Genomic DNA, 25,169 nt, shown 5'->3' with positions numbered 1-25,169 from the left:
GAGTTAATTTTAGTACTGCGTATAGTAGGCGAAAGCTTACACAGTATAGAAAAGTTTTCTCTTTAAATACGTCTTCCCTTAGCATGCTGACTCTACACAAACTATGGAAGACCGGTTTTCCGTTAGATTTCCAGGGAACATTGGTTCCTAGTCTACTTAATGTAAAGAACACTAATCGACAATTTTACAGATAAAGGTTATCGAGTGAAGATTCGATGAAGAAAACTGCAAAATATATATCACCTATTATTCAACGTAGTCCCAGAAAGTCGATGTAACGTATTGTCGTAGGTACTAATGCTAGGCAGGTGGACAGTTACTTTTCGAACGCACTGTATAAATTTTCATAACATAATTTTTGTATTTTAAGAAGTTTTACTATTAGTAAGGCTCAATGACTAAATTAAAATATAATAAAGGGTCTAAATTGGGAAACCAATATTTCAAGCTGGGTAAGTTGACCTAAACTAACTGTACGACTTCAGAAACTAGAAAGTCTACTTTTACAGAAACATTAACTTTTACATTAGACCATTAACTTTTACCTTATGCAGATTCCTATTTTTCTGAGAGAGTGCTGTACTGTTCTGTATTATCTTTCTACCAGCTTCATGATCCACTTAACTGTCTTTCACATTTTTGTACCTGCTTCATGGTCTACACAAACTGTCTTTTCAATCTTTCTATCTGCTAACTAACTAACTAACTGTATGCCATATGGAACCTGGAGGTTCAATGCCGCGTTCACAAAAGCTCTTCACTGACTTCTCTCCTTAGCCAACTGGATCCAGTTTATACTTTGTATTTCTATTTCTGCGAGATCCATCTTAATATTGTCCTTCCATGTGCGCCTAGGTCTTCCTAATGGTCGTTTTCCGATTGTTCTTCCAGTTAAGACTTTGAAAGCGTTCCTACTTTCTTCCATTCTGGCTGCATGACCTGCCCGCCTGAGCCTCCTAGATCTGGTGATTCTAACAATGTTTGGTAAACCGTATAAATTATGTAGTTCCTCGTTATCAAGTTTTCGCCATTCCCTATTCTCGTTCCTCTTGGGTCCGAATATTCGTGTCAGGAGCTTGTTCTCAAATACTTTCAGTCTACGTTCTTCCCTCAGAATAAGCGACCATGTTGCTCAACCATACAGCGCAACAAGCATGACTATCGCTTTATATTTACATTCCTATAATAATCAATACAATTATTATATTATAATGTGTATTTACTTACCCGTGTTCTATCATTGATTTGTGAAATTGAGCGGACGAACATGTTGACGGTAACGATTACCGGGTTACCAGTTACTGAATATGGCAGGTTGAAGAAGTGAACATCTGAAAATAAGAATAGAAATGTATGTTAAGTATCACATCTGTCATATACACCTTTGGTATTTGCTTGAACAAATAAATGAAATGGAATTAAATCTTTATTTTCACTACCTTAATTATGGACGTAAGCTAAAGAAGAATGATTAATTAAAGTAAATGATTATGAAACAATTGGTAGAGTAAGAATGAGAAAATTATGAAAAAAAATCTCTAGAAAACTCACTGAAGTGATATCATCTACTATAAATATACAAACGCAGATTGCGTGACATGAAACCAGGAATCTGCCAATGGGACGTTAGTAACTCAAATTTTTGCTTTCTGGTAGTCGGGTTAGGCTGGATGTTGTTCAGTGGGTCGATAACAGATGGCGTTGAAGCAGCTCAGACACACAAAGAATGTTATGCCAAGTGGTATGTTTTGGTTTGGAATCACTTATTCCTTTGTAACTTCCCTCACGCACGCGCTCTATCAATTCTTTTAAGATATATAGATATGTGGATCGAAAATCTTACCAACATGATATATAATGAGTCCGTTTAAGAAAACTAGGAAATTTGTTTTATGAAGTTTATTAGGAGGGAATAATCACACGTAGGTCTACGCTATACACAGAAGCTTCAACAAATAGGGATGCTAGGCATATTCCAAAGAAAGTGTATCAATATAATCCTTAAAACTACAAAACTTTGCTATGAAATTTATTACGTAAACAAACATATATAAATGAAACACAATACTATTTGAATTTCCACTATAATGATCGCACGTATTCGTGAAGCTTGACCTAGATCTACCAATGTCATAATCTATTAGAACCGCGAGGGCGTCTCCCAGTCATCAACCCATCCATGAAATTTGGCCAGTGTCGCTTTTTTGCGCTATACGGAGAACATCTCTTCAGGGTACAATGTTTCCTCTAAGTTTCGTGTTACTAATTTTTTGTTGTTGTTTTATCCTCCAGAGTGCTGGCACTAAGCGGTCCACTTTTTTCTTTTTTTCTTTCTTTTTCTTTTCTTTTCTTTTTTTCTTTCTTTTTCTTTTCTTTTTTTTCTTTTTTTTTGTAACTATCGCTTGAAATATGCTGATTGTTGATGACATTTAATGAACAAGATTAGTAATAAACACAGATGGGAAGTACACAAACGTTACAAAGCAGTTTCTACTACGATGCAAGCCTCAGAAAAGAAGCAAAAAATAAAATAAAATAAAAACCAGAGGTGCACATATGTGCACCTAAGGACTGAAGAGGTTATATTTTTGCTATTATTATTATTATTATTATTATTATTATTATTATTATTATTATTATTATTATTATTATTATTATTATTATTATTATTACCATTTAATTCAAATAATTATTAGTATTTGTGTTATAGTTCTTTAAGAGCTGCTCTTTTCTTGTTACTCGTTCGCCAAATTTTCTAAGTTTGGCAACATTGTTGGTGCACTTCTGCTTCTTACGTTTTTTCAAGTGTCCGTTACTCCATGAATAGTATCGAATTCTACCGACGCATCACACGTGACGCAAGTAGTTCTATGATTAATGTAGAGCCTTCAGGCTTCACGAATCGTCGCGGTCGCTTTAATAGAAATGATTGAAAAGTTTCGAAGATAATACAAGTAATCAAGGGCGCCGATTTCCCTGTAAATTTGGGGGGGACCATTCAGATGCAGAAGGTATCTATATATATATATAAAGATTTTAAGACAAATTGCACTCAAATTATGCAAATATTGTATATTCATAATACAATAGGGGGTTCCACATGAGCTTTGAGAGGCCAGGGCCCCCTCGGGTCCCACAAGATCGGCGCCCTTGCAAGTAATGTTTGATCAAAATCCCAAGTTTGTTTACGATACTTATCATAGAACAAATATTTAGGCTTTGTATTTGAAACTCAACCAGCTGGAATGACTAGTAATCGTCAAAGAAAATCCATGCATTGTTTCATCACAATCAGAGAGCTGTTTTGCCATCCAAGAGACAGAAACACTCGTATACATTTTACGCCAAATGGTAAGAAATTCAATAGTTCGTTTCAATTAGAGAAGTTGTAGATATACATTAAATGCTGATTAATTTCGAATGTTTACTGTAGTTCCTGCACGTAAAGTGAAATATTGTCACTCTGTATTTAATACGTCTTTGTGTAAGTGAGGGAAGGCGTTTCATACTTCACACTAGGGATGGAGTCGAGAGCAGCAACACGAGTCTACATGCACTGTGTCTCAATCTCGGTTTTGGTCTCGAGGGTCTTGTCTTTGTCTCGTTCTGATAATCTCAAGATGAATCTTTCAGTTTTACGTCCCCCAGTTATGCCGTGTGAGCTAAAGGAGACACGTGATGATGAGAAATGAAGCAGGTGGAATGTTGGAAGATGGAATGATGATAGTGGAATTAAGAAGGGGGAAAGAAACCGGAGAACCTCCAGAAAACCCACGCATATGGTGTTTGTCCAATACTTGACACGAATGTAATAATACCAGTAACCATACACATCAGAGGTTGAGCCAGATAATAATAACACGCCTGTGTTTTCTCTTTATTTTTCACTTCATTCTTGATGAAGAATTACTATAGGCCCTATTCCCTCCTTCTATACCCCCTTCCTTCTCGTCGTCTCTTGAAAGCTTATTGCTTCAGAGAAATGGGAGCAGGTAAAAACTCCCACACTCAGAAAATGTCAAAACGCCCACACAATCGGTCATAAATCCCACACTAATGGACAAATCTTCCAAATGCACGAACGGTCATAACTCCCAAAGCCAAAAATTCCACACATATAAGCGGTCATAACCCCCAACGGTCATAACTCCCACACATGGCAACGGTCACAATCCCCACATAAATGGACAAAACTCCCACACAAACGGACAAAACTCCCACACGATGAAATTGTCACAACCGCCACACAAATGAACAAAAACCGCACACAATCGGACAAATCCCCCACACTTTGAAATGATCCTGGTTGCACGTCTTTTAAGTTTCACACGCTGAAAATAATAAAAGAAGTCCAAAAGCCGCTTAGATATGATCAAAAGTGGACAAGGTGATAGATTGACAAATCCCTTGTACTTTTGATCATAGGCGTTTTATGGACTTCTTTTTTATTATTTTCAGCATGTGAAACTTACTAGACGTGCAACCAGGATCATTTCAAAGTGTGGGAGATTTGTCCGATTGCGTGGGAGTTTTGGCCATTTATGTGGGGATTGTGACCGTTGCTATGTGTGGGTGTTTTGTCCATTTGTGTGGGGGTTATGACCGATTCTGTGGTCGTTTTGACATCTCTTGAGTGTGCGGGTTTTGGCTGTGGGAGTTATGACCGTTCGTGCATTTGGGAGATTTGTCCGTTTATGTGGGAGTTATGACCGATTGTGTGAGCGTTTTGACATTTGTTGAGTGTGGGAGTTTTGGCTGTGGGAGTTCTGACCTAGACCCTTAGAAATAGACATGTTTGGTTCGAAAACCTTCTATTTTTTTGTACGTATTAATTGTACGTCAATCAAACTTAGTAAGCATAATGTGTAAAAGTTTTTCGAGCACCTTTCGTCCAAGTATCTGACCTGGAATCCTAGTCAGCGGCGCCAAAATTAAAAAAAAGAAAAGGTCGCAGTGAACACATCTGATTGGTATAATATAATATTCTTTAATTAATATCGAAACTGGGATCGGTAGTAGATTTCTACCACCCAGTACGGACATTAGAGTCGAGATGACATGCATGTTCGAATGCTTACTTAATTGCAGAAAATTGCTTCTAGCCGTTTTTAATCTACCGTGATCAACGTTAAAACCGGAAGTGGTTGATTCTATCACTTCCGGTTTCAATACCACCGCCATCAATGAACTCGCTTTTTAATTTCAGACCTTTTACACTGACCAAAATTAATGACGATTTGTAAAAAATTCCCTAGATTTTTGTTTTGCGGGCGGACGGGCGTATGCTGTTCTCGGAGTCATTTAAATGAAATATGATACTACCAATCTCATCGGCATGGGAATGATAAAAGCTGGAAAATAAAATGTCTAAAATCACGAAGGTTAGTCGAATCAATAGTTTTCGAAGTCACTATACTGATTGGTCGGGCCACATTTAAACTCAAATTTACTCGAATAGAGCCATTAGCGGACAGGTGTTCTAGAGTTCTCGAAAATTCGGCTCGTAAGTGAAAGGGTAGAATTTCTGTAATTATTTTCGCCACATTGAAATTCGAATTATACAGGGTGTTTCAAAACAACACCCACATCGTTTGGGAGGTGATCCTTATCACCAAGATAAGACAAAAACTATAAACTAATCTAGGTGCACAAATGCTTCCTTTCGGAGCTATAGGCTGCCAAAAACATGACGAAATGAACTTTAAATTTCCATAGCTCCAAAACTATGGGACGTACGATAGTCGGATCACTTAGCAACTGAACTAGCATGTGCCCTATCCAAATATCCAAATTTCAGACTCCAGCAGTACTTCCGCAGCAATTTTATAGAGGTAGTTGGTAAGCACTTCAAATTATATGCCCGTAGCCAAACTACGTCTATAAAAACTGTTGCGTGAGTACCGCAGGATTCCGAAACATGGAATTATGAATAGCACACATATTAGTTCGCAAGTAAAGTCTTGACCTGACTAAAGTAGATCCCATAGTTTTGGAGCTAAGGAACTTTAACATATTACTTTGATTGAAGGGCATGTTCTAAAAGAATAGATGGGTATGAAATATATTCCAAAAATAGTGTGTCGTACGGATTTTATAACTACTATATAATTTCATTTAAATGCGTATCTAAAGGGGGATGCACAAATATTTTTCCTAACCCATCTTTCCTGTTCGAACAAGGCATTTCAGCTCTTCACAATAATAATAATAATAATAATAATAATAATAATAATAATAATAATAATAATAATAATAATAATAATAACTGTAAACAGACCGGCGGCGTTACGGGGGCTAGTGGGGGCTATAGATCCAGGCCCGTATCCAGGGGGTCTAGGGGGCCGGGCCCCCCTAAATTTTTGTGGGCACCCTCTAAAATTTTCACGGTAAGTTTGCAAACGAACTATAATATGGTGATGAACTATAATTTGGTTGGATCGGGCCCTCCTAACTTCAGCCGCCCCCCCCCTAGATTTTTGGGCTGGCTACCGGGATGTATAGACCCCCCAGCCTTCATCCCCCAGATTTAAACATATTCTCCAAATACTTTATGTGGCAATTTCCCCATTAATGAATTTGTGATATTACAGTATTCTAGACAAGAAGAAAAACTTTCCGCAAATTATAGACTGTGGATCTCATATTTTGATAATAATCATTTTAACACTAGTTTTATTTTCATTAGATGAGAAGTTTCTTGAGACTATAAAAATAACAAATAATATACTTCTGTGCCTGTCTCTGTTGTAAAGTAGAAAGAAAACAATTAAATCCTTTTGAGGTGCGGTGCCGATCTTGAAGAAAAAAGTTGTAGCCTCAACAATTAGAAATAATCGTACAATGAACCGACTGTTGTTGCACTTCAGATGAGCACCAAGACCTAACTGCGTGCACTTTTAAAATGTATGTGTGTGCATATCAATAGCGGGATGTGTTATAAATGTTTTCAGGAGAGTCTCAATAGTTTTTGATTGATCTCCTTTTAGTTAAAATATTTTATGAACACTGTCATAAAGGACTGTGTTGTGGTAAAGTAAAATATACCGATACTATAAGGATAAGTAGGCAAGGGCGCCGATTTTTCTGTAAATTGGGGGGGGGGGGTCATTCAGATGCAGAAGGTATATATATATGAGGATTTCAACACAATTTGCATTCAAATTATGCCAAATATTGTATATTCATAAATACAATAGGGAGTCCACATGAACTTTGGGGGGTTGGCCCCCTCGCCCCCCCCCTCCAAGGATCGGCTCCCTTGTAAGTAGGGGCTGCTCTAGCTTAGTCGGTAGCACGGCTGACTTAAATGCAACAAAAACCTGGGTCCAAGGTTAAGTTGAACATGCTGTAATGAATATTCGCAACAGAACATGATGTAATGAATATTCGCAACATACGTAATCGTAATATTAAGTGTATACTTTAAACAACTTACATGATGCACAATGATTACAAGAGGCAATGATATTAGCAATACGTTACTAAAAGAAAATACCACATTCGTACAAAATAAGATGAAAAGTCTTCGTAAAAGCAAATAATTTTAATGATGTTGCAGAAAGAACTGTGTAAGGATTTTGTTGTGAACATAATCTACAAAATGACTAACTTTATGTTCCGCACCAAATAATGGTAATAATCAAGACATGTTAACTTTCAATATATAAAACACATTCCTTCTTACGTCATTTGCACTTACGAATTTGTTTGCAATTTTGTTAATGTGAATATTTTTAGTCATTTTCTTATGAACATGCAAAATTGCCAAATCATTCCATCTTTCTTCGGTGATTGTTGACCACAAAAATGTTTTCAATCGTCTAAGTGCTGAAAATGACCCCTAAGAGGTACAAGAAGAAACAGGTATAGTTAAAATCATCTGCACGAACTTCACAAATTCTGTGAACATTTTACGCATGGAGCACTGTTTTCTCTACTTAAAATATTTGTAATATTTGACAAATTGGTCACTTCTTCATTCTTCTTTCTGCACACATCTAGAAACATATCCCTATGCAATGTTAGCCTGTCTTTATCAAAATCTGTCCCACAGAACTACAGAATTCGATCAGCACCAGTTTCACCAATAGCAAAAGCTTCAAGTTAATAGCGAATCCACAGCCACATCAATTATTTCAAAAAAAATATTTGTCTGTACATTTATTTCCTCAGACGTTTGATACGTGAAAGGATTACTACCTTCGTCGTAACGTTTAGCATCTTCCTTTTTCTAGGCAAAATTGATTCACCAATCTTTAATTCCGCCGCTTTCTGCATGGTTTAATTTCACAACTCAAGAAATCTATCCCTTTGTGAAGCTAAACTTGCAAACAAAGCCTCCACCAAAAATTTTGATTCCTCGGTATGGCAATGATTTCTTCTGAAAAGAGGAAAGTTGTTCAATCCTGCCGAAAACTGAAATTAACATTTTCAGCAAAATAAGAAAACTACGTGTGATGTAGGTTTGAAAAATATTCATTAGCCTTCAAATCGATTTCACTCTTTTCTTCTTGACAGAACTTCCAAAAGTTTCAAGAGAACTTCATAATTACTTTCCAACGATTTCAGTGATTTTACCTTCATATACTACTTTGTGGGGCGGAATAGTCGCAAAGTCAGTCTGGGAATATTTTTTACAACTCAATCTTCGAGTTCGTTGTCTTCTTGCAGTGATTGAAACACTGCTAAGCTTTGGCGAAATCCTTACAAGTTATAACTTATTAATTAACGAAGAATCACCAGAAAGTCTCGCACATAACTAATACCTTGCATTGCAGCTTGCACTACCAAATTCAAATTACGCACCGAACAATGAACAAATATAGTTCTCGGCTCCAAGTGAGTAATCCTACTTTGTAATCAGGTTAATAGAAATGTCCACTGATATTATTTGCACCATCATAACGTTGACCACGACAGTATTTCATGTCGAGAGATAAACGTCTTATGACATCCTGGACGACTTCAATGTCCTAGAACTTTTTCAAGCTAACTCATAGAACTGCAGATTTTTATCGACAAATCTGAGGCATTGTAAGAGAGCTACAGATAAGCATGCTGGTATCAAACAATATAACGAGAATAACAATCATAGAAACAGCATGGCAAAGTGGATGTTGTATGTGTCAATGAAGAGTAATAGCCCAGAGATCTCAGTGAATTCTAAATTGAGTGATGACAATAAAAGATTAATAGAAGAAAATAGTTATATTTCTGTTATTGCTGAAATTCTACTGTTGACTGGAAAACAAAATGCCTGAACAAAGGTAGCGTAACATTGAAATTAATTAAAACAGTAAAACAGCTTTCTGCCCATTATTGATTAAAACAGTAAAACAGCTATCTGTCCATTATTCATTAAAAAAGTAAAACAGCTCTCTGCCCATTATTGATTAAAACAGTAAAACAGTTCTCTGCTCATTATTGATTAAAACAGTAAAACAGTTCTCTTCCCATTATTGATTAAAACAGTAAAAGAGTTCTCTGCTCATTATTGATTAAAACAGTATCTAAAAGAGATCTCTGCCCATTATTGATTAAAACAGTAAAAGTATTCTCTGCCCATTATTGATTAAAACAGTAAAACAGTTCTCTGCCCATTATTGATTAAACAGTTCTCTGCTCATTATTGATTAAAACAGTAAAAGTGTTCCCTGCCCATTATTGATTAAAACAGTAAAAGAGTTCTCTGCCCATTATTGATTCAAACAGAAAAACAGTTTTCTGCCCATTATTAATTAAAACAGTAAAACAGTTCTCTGCCTATTATTGATTAAATCACTAAAACAGTTCTCTGTCCATTATTGATTAAAACAGTAAAACAGTTCTCTGCCCATTATTGATTAAAACAATAAAACAGTTCTCTGCAAATTATTATTTCAAACAGTAAAACAGTTCTCTGCCCATTATTGATTAAAACAATAAATCAGTTCTCTGCAAATTATTATTTCAAACAGTAAAACAGTTCTCTGTCCACTATTGATTAAAACAGTAAAACAGTTCTCTGCCCATTATTGATTAAAACAATAAAACAGTTCTCTGCAAATTATTATTTCAAACAGTAAAACAGTTCTCTGTCCATTATTGATTAAAACAGTAAAACAGTTCTCTGCCCATTATTGATTAAAACAATAAAACAGTTCTCTGCAAATTATTATTTCAAACAGTAAAACAGTTCTCTGCCCATTATTGATTAAAACAGTAAAAGAGTTCTCGGCCCATTATTGATTAAAACAGTAAAAGAGTTCTCTGCTCATTATTAATTAAAACAGTAAAACAGTTCTCTGCCTATTATTGATTAAATCACTAAAACAGTTCTCTGTCCATTATTGATTAAAACAGTAAAACAGTTCTCTGCCCATTATTGATTAAAACAATAAAACAGTTCTCTGCAAATTATTATTTCAAACAGTAAAACAGTTCTCTGCCCATTATTGATTAAAACAGTAAAAGAGTTCTCTGCCCATTATTGATTAAAACAGTAAAAGAGTTCTCTGCTCATTATTGATTAAAACAGTAAAAGTATTCTCTGCCCATTATTGATTAAACAGTTCTTTGCCCATTATTGATTAAACCAGTTATCTGCCCATTATTGATTAAAACAGTAAAACAGTTTTCTGCCCATTATTGATTAAAACAGTAAAACTGTTATCTGCCCATTATTGATTAAAACAGCAAAAGAGCTCTTTGCCTATTATTTATTAAAACAGTAAAACAGTTCTCTGCCCATTATTGATTAAAACAGTTCTTTGTCCATTATTGATTAAACCAGTTATCTGCCCATTATTGATTAAAACAGTAAAAGAGTTCTCTGCCCATTATTGATTTAAACAGTAAAAGAGTTTTCTGCTCATTATTGATTAAAACAGTAAAAGTATTCTCTGCCCATTATTGATTAAAACAATAAAACATATATCTGCCCATTGTTGATTAAAACAGTAAAACAGTTCTCTGCCCATTATTGATTAAAACAGTAAAACTGTTATCTGCTCATTATTGATTAAAACAGTAAAAGAGCTCTTTTTCTATTATTGATTAAAACACTAAAACAGTTCTATGCCCATTATTGATTGAAACAGTAAAACAATTCTCTGTCCATTATTGATTAAAACAGTTCTCTGCCCATTATTGATTAAAACAGTAAAACAGCTCTCTGTCCATTATTGATTAAAACAGCAAAACATCTCTCTGCCCATTATTGATTAAAACAGTAAAACCGCTATCTGCCCATTATTGATTTAGTCAGAGTTCAGAACATACGGATAAGTGACAGTTCTCCCTGCAATGTTTTTACACATTTTTATATTTAAAAAAATCCAATTTATTCAAAAAATATTCAGCAATGGACTATATTCAATTGTAAATATTTCATTGATTTATATGTTGATAGTATGTTCAGTTCCATTAAGAGAAAATATATGAATTATATCAAACATTAACTTGTCATTGAATGACCTCATATTTTAAATGTTACACTTTGAATTATTGGTTAATTCAAATTAGAATTTGAGCACTGACTTAATCAAATTACCCCTTTATTAGAATATTCGTATGGGCAATTAATATATATATCTTTTTTAGTAGTCAGACCCCAGAAAATTGAAGCCACGGACCTTAGCCTCCCCCCACTATTTTTATTCTTACGTCGTCCCTGACTGTAAAGAATAGGTGTTAAGTTAAAACATTAGTATTCAGCTGTGCACTTAACGTCGTGATTTTTAAGAGCAATGACAACAAAAAAAATCACATTCAAATGTCCTGTCTTGAACAAAACAGAATGTGTCCCTCTTCTAACGTTATTTGAATATGTGCAACCTCATGCATTTACACGTTTTATTCCTAGGTTCACACATACTAAAAAGATAAAAACGCGCCTCTTCTTCACATACGCACTCGAATACGCATGCATTCTGACCGCATGTTTTCGCCATCCATCTTCACCCACTCACACGTTATAAGCACATTCTTTCTGTGGTATGTTGGAGGTGGGAGATCTTTCCCTCCACCCTATGGTCTCCACTTTTCATTCCTCATGTCTCCTCACCCAACCACAGCGCTCTTCAACTTGTTGTTAGTATTACTGCAGCATATGTAGCAGCGAACTTTTCATATGTAGGTTTCACTATTCACTGTATCTATTTACAGTTCAGCATTATTGATATTTTCAATGATTATTTCTTTTAATTTTAATATTTTCTCGTCTAGTCTTTCAATTATTATTATTATTATTATTATTATTATTATTATTATTATTATTATTATTATTATTATTATTATTATTATTATTTGTTGCAGAAATATTTAGACGCAGTTGATCATTGGTACGAAAATAATTTATTACAACTCTGAAAAAAAAACGAAATATATGACATTCACTAATAAAACTCAATATTTTGTCAGCAAAGTAGAACAAATTAAAGATCTCGATATTATGTATGACCGACAATTGAAATTTTTAATCATATAAATGACATAGTGCAATCAACGAGAAAAACAACAGGTTTTATATTTAATCAATGGCCTGATTTTATAAATGGCCTTATATACCGTAAGACACTTGTTTGATCCAAACTTGAATTTGGTTCAGCCGTATGGTAGTTTGTTTAAAATGTTTTCTAACAAAATCGAAGCTGTACAGACATGTTTACATACGAGATGTTTTATTCGGCTGCTATGTTATAAAATGAAAAAAAGATTACTTTTCAGACGAGTACGAATATTGGTTAACTTTTGGGAATTTCAATTTCTATTGGAAAGAGGGAAATTTATTGATAAAAACTTTATTCGAATGTTACTGGATAACGAATATAATATTATTGAATACTGCTTGAAAAATGTACGAATAAGAGTGCCGATGTATAGTGTAAGAAGTAGATCTATCTTGGTAACATAAATTCAAATCGCGAAATACTGAAAAGAGTGCCAACGTCTTACAATAATCTAAAATGAACATACAAGGGGAACAACTGTACATTGGGAGAAATAACAGAGCAATTCTAATAAAAATTAAACTGTTTTAACTTTATGATTAAAAGGCAGATTTTAGCTGCCAATCTTTATTTTATAGTTATTATTTATCTTAAGAATATCTTTAGTTATAATCATTAATTCAAAGAACCAATCTTTTAAATTGAAATATGATAATAAGTGACAAGGATATTTTGCATGCCGGATTTGCAATTTTAAGCAAGGTTAACTCACTTTCTTGAATGATAGTCAAATAAAACTTTAATTTGCGTAGTTCTGTAAATAGTATTTTATGGAACTGATTTTTTAAAAATTTAATCTTATTTTATAAATCAATTTGAACCTTGTAATTTAAATATATTAACCTACTGACAAGGGTCTTAACCTGCTTTAATATTTATGTTATATTACAAATTTTCTGACCTGTTAACAATTATTATATAATGGTTTTAACATAGTGTTGTATTTTTGCCTATAAACTGTTCACAACACCTAGTTATTATTATTATTATTATTATTATTATTATTATTATTATTATTATTATTATTATTATTAGTAGTAGTAGTAGTAGTAGTAGTAGTAGTAGTAGTAGTACTAGTAGTAGTAGTAGTAGTTATAGTAGTAGTAGTAGTAGTAGTAGTAGTAGTAGTAGTAGTAGATTTGGACCTGGAAATATTTATTCCACGTTTCTCGATCTTTGGCTTCCTCTTTTAACTCCCAATATTATCTATTTTCAAAATCATTTATCATTTATGTTCTTCTTCCTATTCCTCGCTTTCCTTCCATCTTTCCTTCTATGGCGATATGAAGAAGACAATTTCTTTGCAACATAAGTCCAATCCAATTGGCCTTCCTACGAAGTATGCTAGCTAAAAGTGTCCTCTTCTCTCCTATCCGTTTTTAAAGCATCTACGTTTGTTCTTCATCTTCCTCCAACATAACATTCCGAAACTCTAAATATTTCTTCTCTAACGTCTGTAGTATTCAAGTCTCTGAACCATACAGTCCAATGCTCCATATATAGCACTTGGCCAACTTCTTCATTAATCCAATATTAAGCCTGCTAGTGAAGGGTGATTTTTTCTTGTTGAATGCTTTTTCGACTATAGCAATTCTTGACCTGATCTGTTTGGTGCAGTAAGCATCTCTCGTCAAAATACTTCTCAGATACTTCTGAGAAGTTTTCTTTGTTCTACTCTGGCCTGTAAGGTCTAGTTTGCACGGTATATTCTCATGACTTTCGATTTTTCGATGTTGATTTCCATTCCATATGGTTTCTCAGTGTTAAGTATTTTGTCAATCATCTTATGTAGTCCTTCTATGGTTTTAGCTATAATAACCGTGTTTTCTGCATACCTGATCTTGTTAATGATCTATTCTCCAGTTTTGAACATCTTCCTTCCCAAGCCTTTGCCTCAATAGCTCCACGTACACGCAAGAGTAGGGACTCTACATAGCAAGTATAGTAACCAAGATCGCAGTAAGAAAGTATACGGTGCCATCCAGTAACGCCGCTACAGGATAGCTAATAATGTTTTTTTATATATATAAGGAAATCAATATACTACGTCAGTTCGGAATACAAAAAAATTCTCAATAACTACTTGATGGACACCATCAATTTTGGTCAGGACGTCGAGGTCAAAAGTTAAGAATTGAGTTCTTCGATGGAGGTTAAAATTAAACCGAAAGTGGTAGAAATCAAGTATTTCCGGTTTTAATGCTAATCACTATATACAGATAACGATTAAAGACGGTGATAGATAGCGAGAAGCAGTTTCCTGAATGGATTAAGCATTTCAAGAATACATTTCATGTGTACGGAAGAAGTCCACTAAAACTTTCCGTTTCAATATTGTTCTTCAGTCTATCTTAGAGTGAAAATGAACAGGAATAGCGAGAAGCGATTTTTGGGATCAATTAAAGGTTAATTTACACATAGTGTGCCGTTCCCATACCGTGATCCACAAAGTTTTCTTTTTCAAACTTAGACATTAAAAATTCATTGGGTTGTCTATTTTAATTCACATATGACGTGCTGTAACTGTGCTGTTTTCAGGCCGTGCTCCGATAGGTCGCATTGAAGAGAAACTATCCCGGTCGTGACTCGTCGGCCGCAATTCTTCGGCTTTCTTCGGAGCACACGAAGTGACACGAAGTTGACCATAACCAAGAGAAATGGTGTAGGAAGCAGTACCGGCATGACGCGACATGGTGCGTGTGAATGGTGGCACTGAAGGACCAGCAGCGGAATGGCATGAGCACGGCATGTGTGAATTAATGTATAGAGTTCTAAGAATAGATAACATTTACTTTCTTAACCCTGTATTCAAAAATAAAGTGACAGAAATCAACCACTTCCTGTTTACACATTGACCGTTATAGGGTAAAAACGGTAATACATAGCGAAAAAAAGGTTTTGTGCCATCAATTAAGCGTTCCAAGCAGGGCTGTACTGGCTACTAAATTGTAATCGGGCAAATTGCATTGAAGGGAGCGTACCACCAAAAAGATATTTAAAAAGGCACAATTTTCGTCAAAAGTCAATGTTTTGAAAGCATTGTCTGACTTCAATTAACTTTAACAACCCTCTACTTTTATTATTCTTTTTTAAAGAAATAATCAAATTCCAAAAATGTTTACTAGACATTTTACAAAAATTACACATTACATACATTACAGACTCTTACCAAACAATGCATGGATTCAGACAGGGGTGGATCCACGACAGACTTCCGGGTGGGCGGTGGGTTGTAATACTCACTGGCGCAAATCCCAGGGGGGACGAGGGGGACATGTCCCCCCAATCTTGGAGCTGGGGGGACTGTCCCCCCCCAATAAACTGACGTGAAAAGTGCATTTTGGAACAAGTCTGGTGATTTGTGTTCGACTGCCACAAAAGAATATAAGATGAAGTTGTTTTCTCTTGGCTTTTCCATCTTTCAAACTGAACTTCGCGCTGTAGTGCGTTTAGTAGTCTCATTAATATGTATTAACTCCACTTCTGCTACTTGGGCACACATTGCAAAAAAATACCGAGGAGGATATGCTCCTCTCCTCATGCTGGAAAGTTGTCTCAGCTGTAGGTACAGGCGCAAATTCCGCGGAAATGAAGGGACATGTCCCCCCCCCCCCCAACTTTGGAACTGGAGGCTAACTGGAGGCTATCCAAATAATCCGATTTGAAAGTGATTTACGCTGATCAGTGTGAGGTTGTGTCGACTGGCACAAAGGAAAGTGAGATGAGTTGGTTTCTCTTGGCTTTTCTATTTTTAATGAAAATAAAGGTATGCGTGACGTAACCTCTTGTGAAATCTTATCTCCTCCTCCTCCCCTAGGCCCTAGCATATGAAGAGTATATAAAACTACCCATGTCAGTAGAACCCATCTTTTCAGTAAATGCGCATTTAATCTATTTGTAGTATCAGCCTAGGTATCTACTCATGCTTCGTAGCTAACTACTCTATGGCCTATGGAATCCGGAGGTTGATGCCGCGTTCACAAAAGCTCTCCATTGACTTCTATCTTTAGCCAACTGGATCCAGTTCCTACTTTGAATTCCTTTTCTGTGAGACCATCTTAATATTGTCCTCCCATGCTCCTTGGTCTTCCTAATGGTCGTTTTCCGATTGATCTTCCAGTCCAGACTTTGAAACAATCTTCCAATCCAGACTTCTTCCTTCCCACTACATGACCTGCCTACCTAAGGCTCCTAGAATTGATGACCCTAACAATGTTTGGTAATCCGTATAAATAATAGTTCGTCGTTGTGAAGTTTCCGCCGTTTCCATTCCCGTTCCTCTTGGGTCCAATATTCGTCTCAGGATTTTGTTCACAAATACTTTCAGTCTATGTTCTTCCCTTAGAGTAAGAGACCATGTTTTCGCAACCATACAGAACAAGAGGCCTGATTATCGTTTTATATAAATTTAAGCTTCAAATTCCTCGACAGAATTCGCGACGACCAGAGATTTTGAACCGAATAGTAACACGAATTCCCTGCTTTTAGTCGACATTTAATTTCTTTTTTGAATATGATTTTCCTCTGTTAATATTGATCCTAGATATTTGAAAGTATCCACTTTATCAAGAGTATTATTTAATATTTTAACGCATCCATAATTTTCCGTATTAGGGTCCCGACCACTTCCATGTATTTAGTTTTCTCTGCATTTACTTCTAAATCCATTTCCCTGCAAGCGTTTAATAAGACTTGTGCATTTCTTTATATTGTTCTCCTATCATCCCCTATTAAATTTACATAATCAGCGTACGACATAACCTGGTGAACACCGTTCAACTGTAGGCCCTGGTTGTTATCTTTGATCTTCCTTATAGCGTATTCCAGGACAAAGTTGAATAATAATGGCGACAACGCATCTCCTTGTTTTAGGCCATTCTCGGCGTGAAAGCTCGTGGACAAAACTTTTCCTGCTCGGACTTTACTTTGGGATTCATTTAAACATGCCTTAATTAATCTAATTAGTTTTTACGGTATTCCAAAATTCTTTAAGAACGATGTATAATGTTTCTCTCCTAACCGAGTCGTAAGCCTTTCTAAAATCAATAAATAGTTGATGTACCGGGGTATTTTATTCCCACTTCTTTTCGAGTACTTGGCGAATCGTAAGCCTTTCTAAAATCAATAAATAGTTGATGTACCGGGGTATTTTATTCCCACTTCTTTTCGAGTACTTGGCGAATGGTAAATATATGGTCGATAGTTGATCGATTTCGTCTAAATCCGTTCTGATAATCCCCATTGCATCTCCTTATGGGGTCAATCTTGCTAATAGAATGATTAAAGGATTTTATGGGATGTTGACAGAAGACAGATGTCTCGATAATTAATACAGTCAGTTTTGCCGCCTTGCTTGTGGATTGGAGCAATGATTGATTCTTTCCACTCTTGTGGCAATTCTTCCTTGTTCCAGATAAGGAGGATGAGTTTGTGTATCTTATTCCACAATTTTCCCCCTCCAGCTAAAATTAGCTCAGCCGGAGTTTCGTCTACACCCGGAGATTTGTGTTTCTTTAATTATTTCTTTATAGCGATTTCTACTTCTATTCGTTTGGGTTTTGGAATATACGGTTCTGCGGTGTGTATCTCCCTTTCTCCATGCACATTAGTTTCTGGCTGCGTGTTAAGCAAATCGTCAAAGAAATCTTTCCATCTATTTAAAATGCTATCTGTATCAGTGAGAACTGTTCCGTCAGTTTTCTTTAATATAAGCACGAGTTTGGTAGCCTTTCTTAAATTCGTTGATCCCTTTATATATGTCCCGAATGTTTTTATTTTTATTATTATCTTCAAGTTCCTTAATTTTAGCTTCGAAAAAATTGTGTTTCTTTGTTTTAAAAATTTTGGAAGTTTCCCGCCTGATGTCTACGAAATTTTGTGTAGTTATTTCATTCGGATTTTGTAGCCAACGTAATTTTGCCTGTTTTCTTTTCTCTGTTAGTTTAATGCATTCCTGGTCGAACCATGGTTTGTTCCTACGTATTTCGGCGTATTTCAATTTTTCTTTTGAGAGAGGGTGCTTTGTAAGCAAAGAAAAGAATTTAATTGCTGGAATATTTTTCTCCATAATATAAGGTTACATCTGTTAACTAAAAAGTATATGACGTGTGTCAGATTTCTATAACGACTCCTGTAATGCTATTGAGATTATCATTTTGCTCAAATAAGAGTATTGTTGTGTCATAGGCATACATAATTGATATTCTTTCTTCATAGTTTTGGATAAGTCATTATTTATATTAGTATATTATTATAAAACAATTCTAACGTGGATCTTTGTAGATGCCTAATTAGAAACATACCAATTATAAATATGCATTCAGATTTCAGAATGTGTTCACGGCAGTGATTTGTAATACTGATATGTACTACTACTTCATCTACATTGCCTAATGTATAATACACTCTAGAACAGGTTCACCTCAGAAATCAGATGCATCTACCGTAATGTGAGTTTCATCTCCCTTACCTAGAATAAGCCTCAAATCTGCCCGAATCCCAATGTTGAAGAAAACCAATGGCGTATTTAGGATTTTGTTTCGAGGGGCTATGCCCAACAAAGGAAAGGAAGTGGGCAATTGCCCACATGAGTTTGAAAATTAAATATATTTTAATTTATGCATAAATTGAAGTTATAATGCTAAGAATTGCAGACCGATAAATCTTATATATGATACAAAAATTTAGGAGTGAATCTAACTCTTTATTCTATTCATACAAGAAACAGGAAGCATGATCTTGGCCTACCTAATTTCCCGGCCTAATTATTCCCCCGTTTTGATTTTCTTTAATTCAAACATTTCCTTTTTTAAAAAAATAACTAAACGATATGATTTTTCCTTTGTTATAATAACTAAAGTCCCGTCATGTTGATATCGGCGCAAGTTTGTGTGGATATCACCAGTTTCGCTTATCAACTCCTCTTAGTTTTGGTGTTACTGATAATGGCCGACTTCAATCACAACTGACAACGGTCGATAAAGTACGATACACGAAACCAAAGAAAGTAACGTCAAGAAAAAGAAACAGAAAAGTAGAAAGGACAAAAGAAAGAACAAAAGGAAGTAGTTCTTACATGAAATTAAATTTGACAAATACAATATTATTTCTGAACAAAAAGCATAAGAAAATGGAAATTCGATGACACTCGCAAAAAATGGTAAGAAGGATTATTGTTGTAAGTGGAATGCGAAAAACTAACAAATTTGTTTCGGGAGAGCTTGAGCCCAATAGCCCCCTAAATACGCCACTGAAGACGATTCTGCTCCCCTGATCCTGCACAACATTGTTTTTCAACTTCATAAATATTTTGAGCATGGCTTATATATATATATATATATATATATATATATATATATATATATATATATATATATTGACAACCTAGCCACTCAGTGCCTAATTGGGGATGCAAATTGAGTGCTACTAGGCGCCTACCACTCACCATCTAGAATGAGTGGGACAAACTATAAAATTAACTTGCGAGAGGTTTTCATTTGGGGATTAGACAAATAAAGATACGTCCACTTCATTTAAAATAAAACACTGTATTTCAGTAATCTTATGAATGAACTGTAAGATCTATGAATGTTAGCGATAACGGATATTCGGATTCATTTGCCAGACAGGTACAGAACGATCAAGTATTGAGCTTTGAATTCTGACTCGGTGCCACACATACCTGGATTAAACTGGTGTATTCCCTCGTCGTTCTGGTGTTGAACTCTGCTCCTTAAGCTGAAATTCCTTGTTGGTGGACGACGAAAATGGGCATTGAGGAATGGCTCCTCTCAATGCAAATCTCTGCCTAAGTTCTGCGTCGTTAGAATATGTTGAAGTACAACGTACTGTCTTCTCTTATCATCTGGCTGATATTCAAATGAAACTCGATTCTCCAAAATCGAACCCAAAAATGATCACAGTAAATTGATCATGGACTTCTAAGAATTAGTCGCTGTCGTAACTCGGCAAACTCTCCAAGAACTCATCCAAGAACTGTTCGTGCACTGTCAAGAACTGCTCCAAGAACTCTTCAAGAACTCCTCCCAAAACCTTCTCGTCCTCCGGTTTTGTTTGGCGGGGTCCAACTACCATCGTCTGCTTTTTCGTCTGCTGCGGCACGTGTAACACCGTTTTCACATGGAGAGACAAATTCCTTCCATGTGTCAAAACTCAAAATTGCAATCCTCGACACGCTCTGATTTCCCGGTTCTAAGCAATTCTCCGTACATCCGTAATCTCATGAAATTCATAAAATCCTACAGATTCAGTTTATACAATTTCTAGAATCTGGCTAATGTGAGGAAAGACACATTGTCAACATTTCCTTCCTACATTGCCAGACTCTTAACGATGACATTCTTATACACAAGTGTTTACAATAAATTGCTGACACAAACGTTAACAAGACTGTGCAGCTTGCATTTACTTCACATTTACAACATTAAATTCCCATAACCTTATTAACAATTCCGCGACATAAACATAAAAATAAAATCAAAATATACAACTTATTATCCTCGAAAATCGAGTACTTCCACAATATATATATATATATAATATGGGAACGGTCTTACCCGTCCCCCCCAATGTTGAAGACAGATTTGCGCCGATGGTAATACTGATACTTAGAGCTACTTTTAAGAGCTCCAAACTCTGGGATAGGTTTTATTTATATATAAAATAAGAAAAATTCATCTTCTGGGAGGGGGTGATTGCCCCCCCCCCCTGGATCCGACCCTGGATTTAGAAAAACTCATTTTCATACGTACTGAGTAGAGTATGGCAAAAACTTCAGGAATAATAGTTTCTACATTATCATATAACAAATATGCAATGCATATCTGATAGAGAACTGCTAGAAATTTATTCAAGACTGATATTTTTATACTCTTTATTACATATTAGATTACAACTAAAGTTACAAAAATGATATATTTCTACATTTGCAATTATCTGGTAGAATACAAAATAATAAGCAAAAGGTAGCAGGCTTCTAAATATATTCCTCTTAACAGAGGAAATAGTCACGGATTAAGATATCTAGCAATACATTCAATGAAATTTCCAGATTTCATTTTGGCTGCTTCTGTATTGAGAAACCTTGTATTTCGTATTGCAGAGGCGTATTAATTTTATGCTTCCGAAACCAATTCTCCAAAGCAACTTTCCATTCATCGTCTCTTTTAAACGAATCACGGATAAAAGAACGTACCTTCAGGGTCCCAAATAAACTAACTGTTGGTTTAACTGAAGAAGTTACATCACAAACAAACAGATTTAGCACTTAAGAACTGTGCGGTGCCATACATGAATATGATTCATATTTTCTTTCTTCAAGAACGCTGCATTTTGGCTACTTACTGCACTTACTACCCTCTCAACTATGCTGTTCAGACTCCGCCAACACAACACACTTCTATCCTCTTTGGAGTCCAATTCTCATACTCGAAACCAAGGACATATATACCAGAGATCTTTAAATGAAAAAGACCAAGCAATGGCGCTAATGTAATGACCATCGAAAAGTACTGAACCTGTGCCATTATCAGGGTATTTCTAGAGTTCTCCATATAAGCACGGGAAAACAACACTCGAAATTTTGGAATCATATTTGCGTTTTGTGCAACAATTAACTGCATCCAGTTTCTAATAGAGGCTTAGAAAATCCCACCCAATAGCTGGTTCGCCATCCTCTTTGGAGCAAATTCTGCGACCGGTGGGAGCGTACGAGGTATCTTACTATCTGTGCTTTCGCATTTTCTTTCTCTCTCTTTTTTTTTTTTTTTTTTTACTTTTGGAAGGGGCGCACCGGGTATTTGCCCGATAGGCTAGTACGGGCCTGAATATGTTCCATCTCCACTCCAAGCTTTTCAGTAAAACCGGAACTGATAAAAAAAAACTACTACCGTTTCCGTTTGAAATATTAATTGAGCCATACAACCAAACTTCTTCACGCGGTGTACACGTAACACTGCTATTTGCATTAGAGATGGCCAGATCCGGATATTTTTGGATCCGAATATCCGGATCCAAGGTTTCGGATCTTGGATCCGGATCCGAAATTTCGGATCTTGGATCCGGATCCGAAAAAACGGATCTTGGATCCGGATCCGAAATTTCGGATTTTGGATCCGGATCCGAAAATCCGGATCTTGGATCCGGATCAGAAATTTCGGATCTTGGATCCAGACCTGAAAAACCGGATCTTGGATCCGGATTCGAAACTCCGTGCAAGAAAATTCGGGTGTTCCGAATCAGCAAAATTTTCGAAATTATTGACAAAGTGATTTTCATTCCTATGCTTAAAATAAGATTTTAAGACACTTTTGGTATCTGATCGTGTGACAGCCTTGCGTTCTCTTCATTCTGTTGATATTTGTTTTTCGTGCCTTAATATGTCACAATTACTCCAAATTTGATTGAGTAAAACTGTCGACTTAGGTGAGAGCAATCTCATTGTCAGATTCGATGCTAGTGGAAATACTTGACCGAAAAGGTAGTAAATCTTTTTTAAAGCGGTCGTCCTGATGGAAATTTGTCCTTTGTTTTCTGTAACACTAGTCAAATGCTGGGATGAAACCTTAGTCTCAAGCCCAAGCTTCTTCATTAGACTCAGGCTGCTTACTTTTCTAATTCTTTCTGAGTTATTGTGGTCACTGAATGAGGCCATTTCCTAGTCGTGATGGGCTAGGCCATTGCTAATAGAACAGCCCATAAAATATAGATCAAATCAAATTAAGGAGCAACTTCCTTTTCTTGCTCTTGATGAGATTTTTTTCTTTCTTTAAAAATACGTTTCTCTGTGACCGTACCACTCCAGTTAGAATTAAGAATTGTAGTAGAGATGAAGTTCTAAATTGCAATTAATGTATCAAAATCAATGTATTAATGTATTGTATGTGTATACAAAATACCATATGGAGCCTCGAGCAGTAACACGTATCTTTGTAATTAGTAATCCACTACTATTAACTCTGCATAGGTTGTATAAGGATGCAGTAAACACATAGGCGGATGCAGGGGGAGGGCGAAAAGTCGTTCGCCTCTACCCAGCGCCACCATTAACAGTGTACTTTAGTAGTAATTTGTGGAAATTTCAGATCATTAAGTAATTTTTCACTGCTAGCATCCCCAACCGCCCCCTAAGAATCTATCCGATCCCTCCAGGAGTCTGTTCTGGATTCGGCCCTGCGCAAACATAATATACAACTCATTCAAGAGTAGCTTTTTGGATAAGCTTGCATATGTGCATTATTTTTATTCATATTAGTTTCATTTTTTTGTATATAGTTTAGTAGTGTTAGTGAATTCTTTGTGATTCTTTTAGTGATTTTTCTGGTGAGTTTTAGTGAGTTGTGTTTGCATTGGCTGGCAACAGTGCCTTCAGTGCTATTCAAGTTGTGTCTGTGCATTCGAAAATGTGCCGTGAAGTGCAACTAGGCAAGCATATTCATTAAGTTTCAGAAAAGCATATTTATTCATAGTCTTTAGAGAAACACATGTTCATTCATAGACAAGATTTACAAGTTCTTAACGGTGTTGTAGAGTGCTACTCAGTTTATGTGTGATCGAAGACAAAGTATGATGGTTAGCAAGCAACATGTGGTTTAGCTAGCAGCAAGCAACAATTACTGCAGAAAGAAGTTAAGTAATTCATTGTACTAATATTTAAGTATTATATCAGTATATTAACATATGAACAAAGCATGTTATATTTATCGTATTAACACATGTACCTTTAAATAAGAATTGAAGCAAGTAACATCTCAAATATTCGTCAAGTCTTATTTCTCGATCCTCCTGATATCTGGGTGAATCAGTAATATGGGTTTAATCATACAGTTCATTAGCTTTGGATGTGATATGTGTGATTTGTAAATAAAGTACATAAACATATCACCCTTCATACATCATCATTTTTTTGGTCCTCCGTCCACCGGATGTCAGAACGAGAAACGTGACTTTGCATTGTTTGTTCTCGTGTGTGTTTGTGTGGGTGCTGGCTGTCATAAGCAGGACAAAACTGTTCATATCAGTACATTGGTGTGTGTGCATTCAACCCAGCTGAATTCAAGGTTACACGTTTGTAGGTCACTCAGAAGTAAAAAGAAAGAAAAAAAAGAAAAACATATTGTCAGCGGTTTGAGTAGTTAAAAAAAAAAAAAAAGACAAACAATGGCAGAAGTGCAGTTGGGTCAATTAATTAAGAAACGTGCTTCGGTCAAAGGTCAGGCAACAAGAATACAGACATTTCTTCAAAAACTACAGAATGAAAATAAACCTAGCATACAAGAAGCAAGAACGAGGTTAGTTGCACTTGAAGGGGTTTTTATTAAGTTTGATGAGATACAGTCAGAAATAGAGCTGTTGGATGAGACGGGTGAACAAGAAACGCACAGAATTACATTCGAGGAACTGTATTATGATTCAAAGGTTAAGTTACAAGAATTTATTGATAGTTTTGAACAAAAAACGGATTCAGGGACAGCAAATAACAAAGCTGGAAATTCTAGTAGTAGTTCAGTACAATTGCCTAAAATTTCCTTGCCCACATTTTGCGGTAAATACGAGGAGTGGTCGCCCTTTAAGGACATTTTCATTTCCCTTATTCACAACAACGAATCATTAAGTACAGTTTGTAAGTTTCAATATTTGCGCACATCACTCAAGGGAGAAGCG

General features: G+C 35.7%; 1 protein-coding gene across 3 annotated transcripts in view; it reads right to left on the bottom strand.

Annotated features, from left to right (window-relative positions):
- Nucleotides 1-25,169, bottom strand: part of LOC145671258 (glutamate-gated chloride channel-like) — a 186,589-nt gene that overhangs the window by 69,441 nt on the left and 91,979 nt on the right. For all 3 annotated transcript variants that reach the window (XM_081740201.1, XM_081740191.1, XM_081740181.1), the window contains exon 3: nucleotides 1,228-1,331. In XM_081740201.1, the coding sequence (XP_081596327.1) occupies nucleotides 1,228-1,331 (104 nt within the window). The remainder of the gene's footprint in view (nucleotides 1-1,227; nucleotides 1,332-25,169) is intronic.

Source organism: Thermobia domestica, chromosome 2 (assembly GCF_964235325.1).
Source record: "Thermobia domestica chromosome 2, izTheDome1.hap1.1, whole genome shotgun sequence".
In the NCBI taxonomy this organism is placed as follows: domain Eukaryota; kingdom Metazoa; phylum Arthropoda; class Insecta; order Zygentoma; family Lepismatidae; genus Thermobia; species Thermobia domestica.
This window is presented reverse-complemented; position numbering and strand designations above follow the sequence as displayed.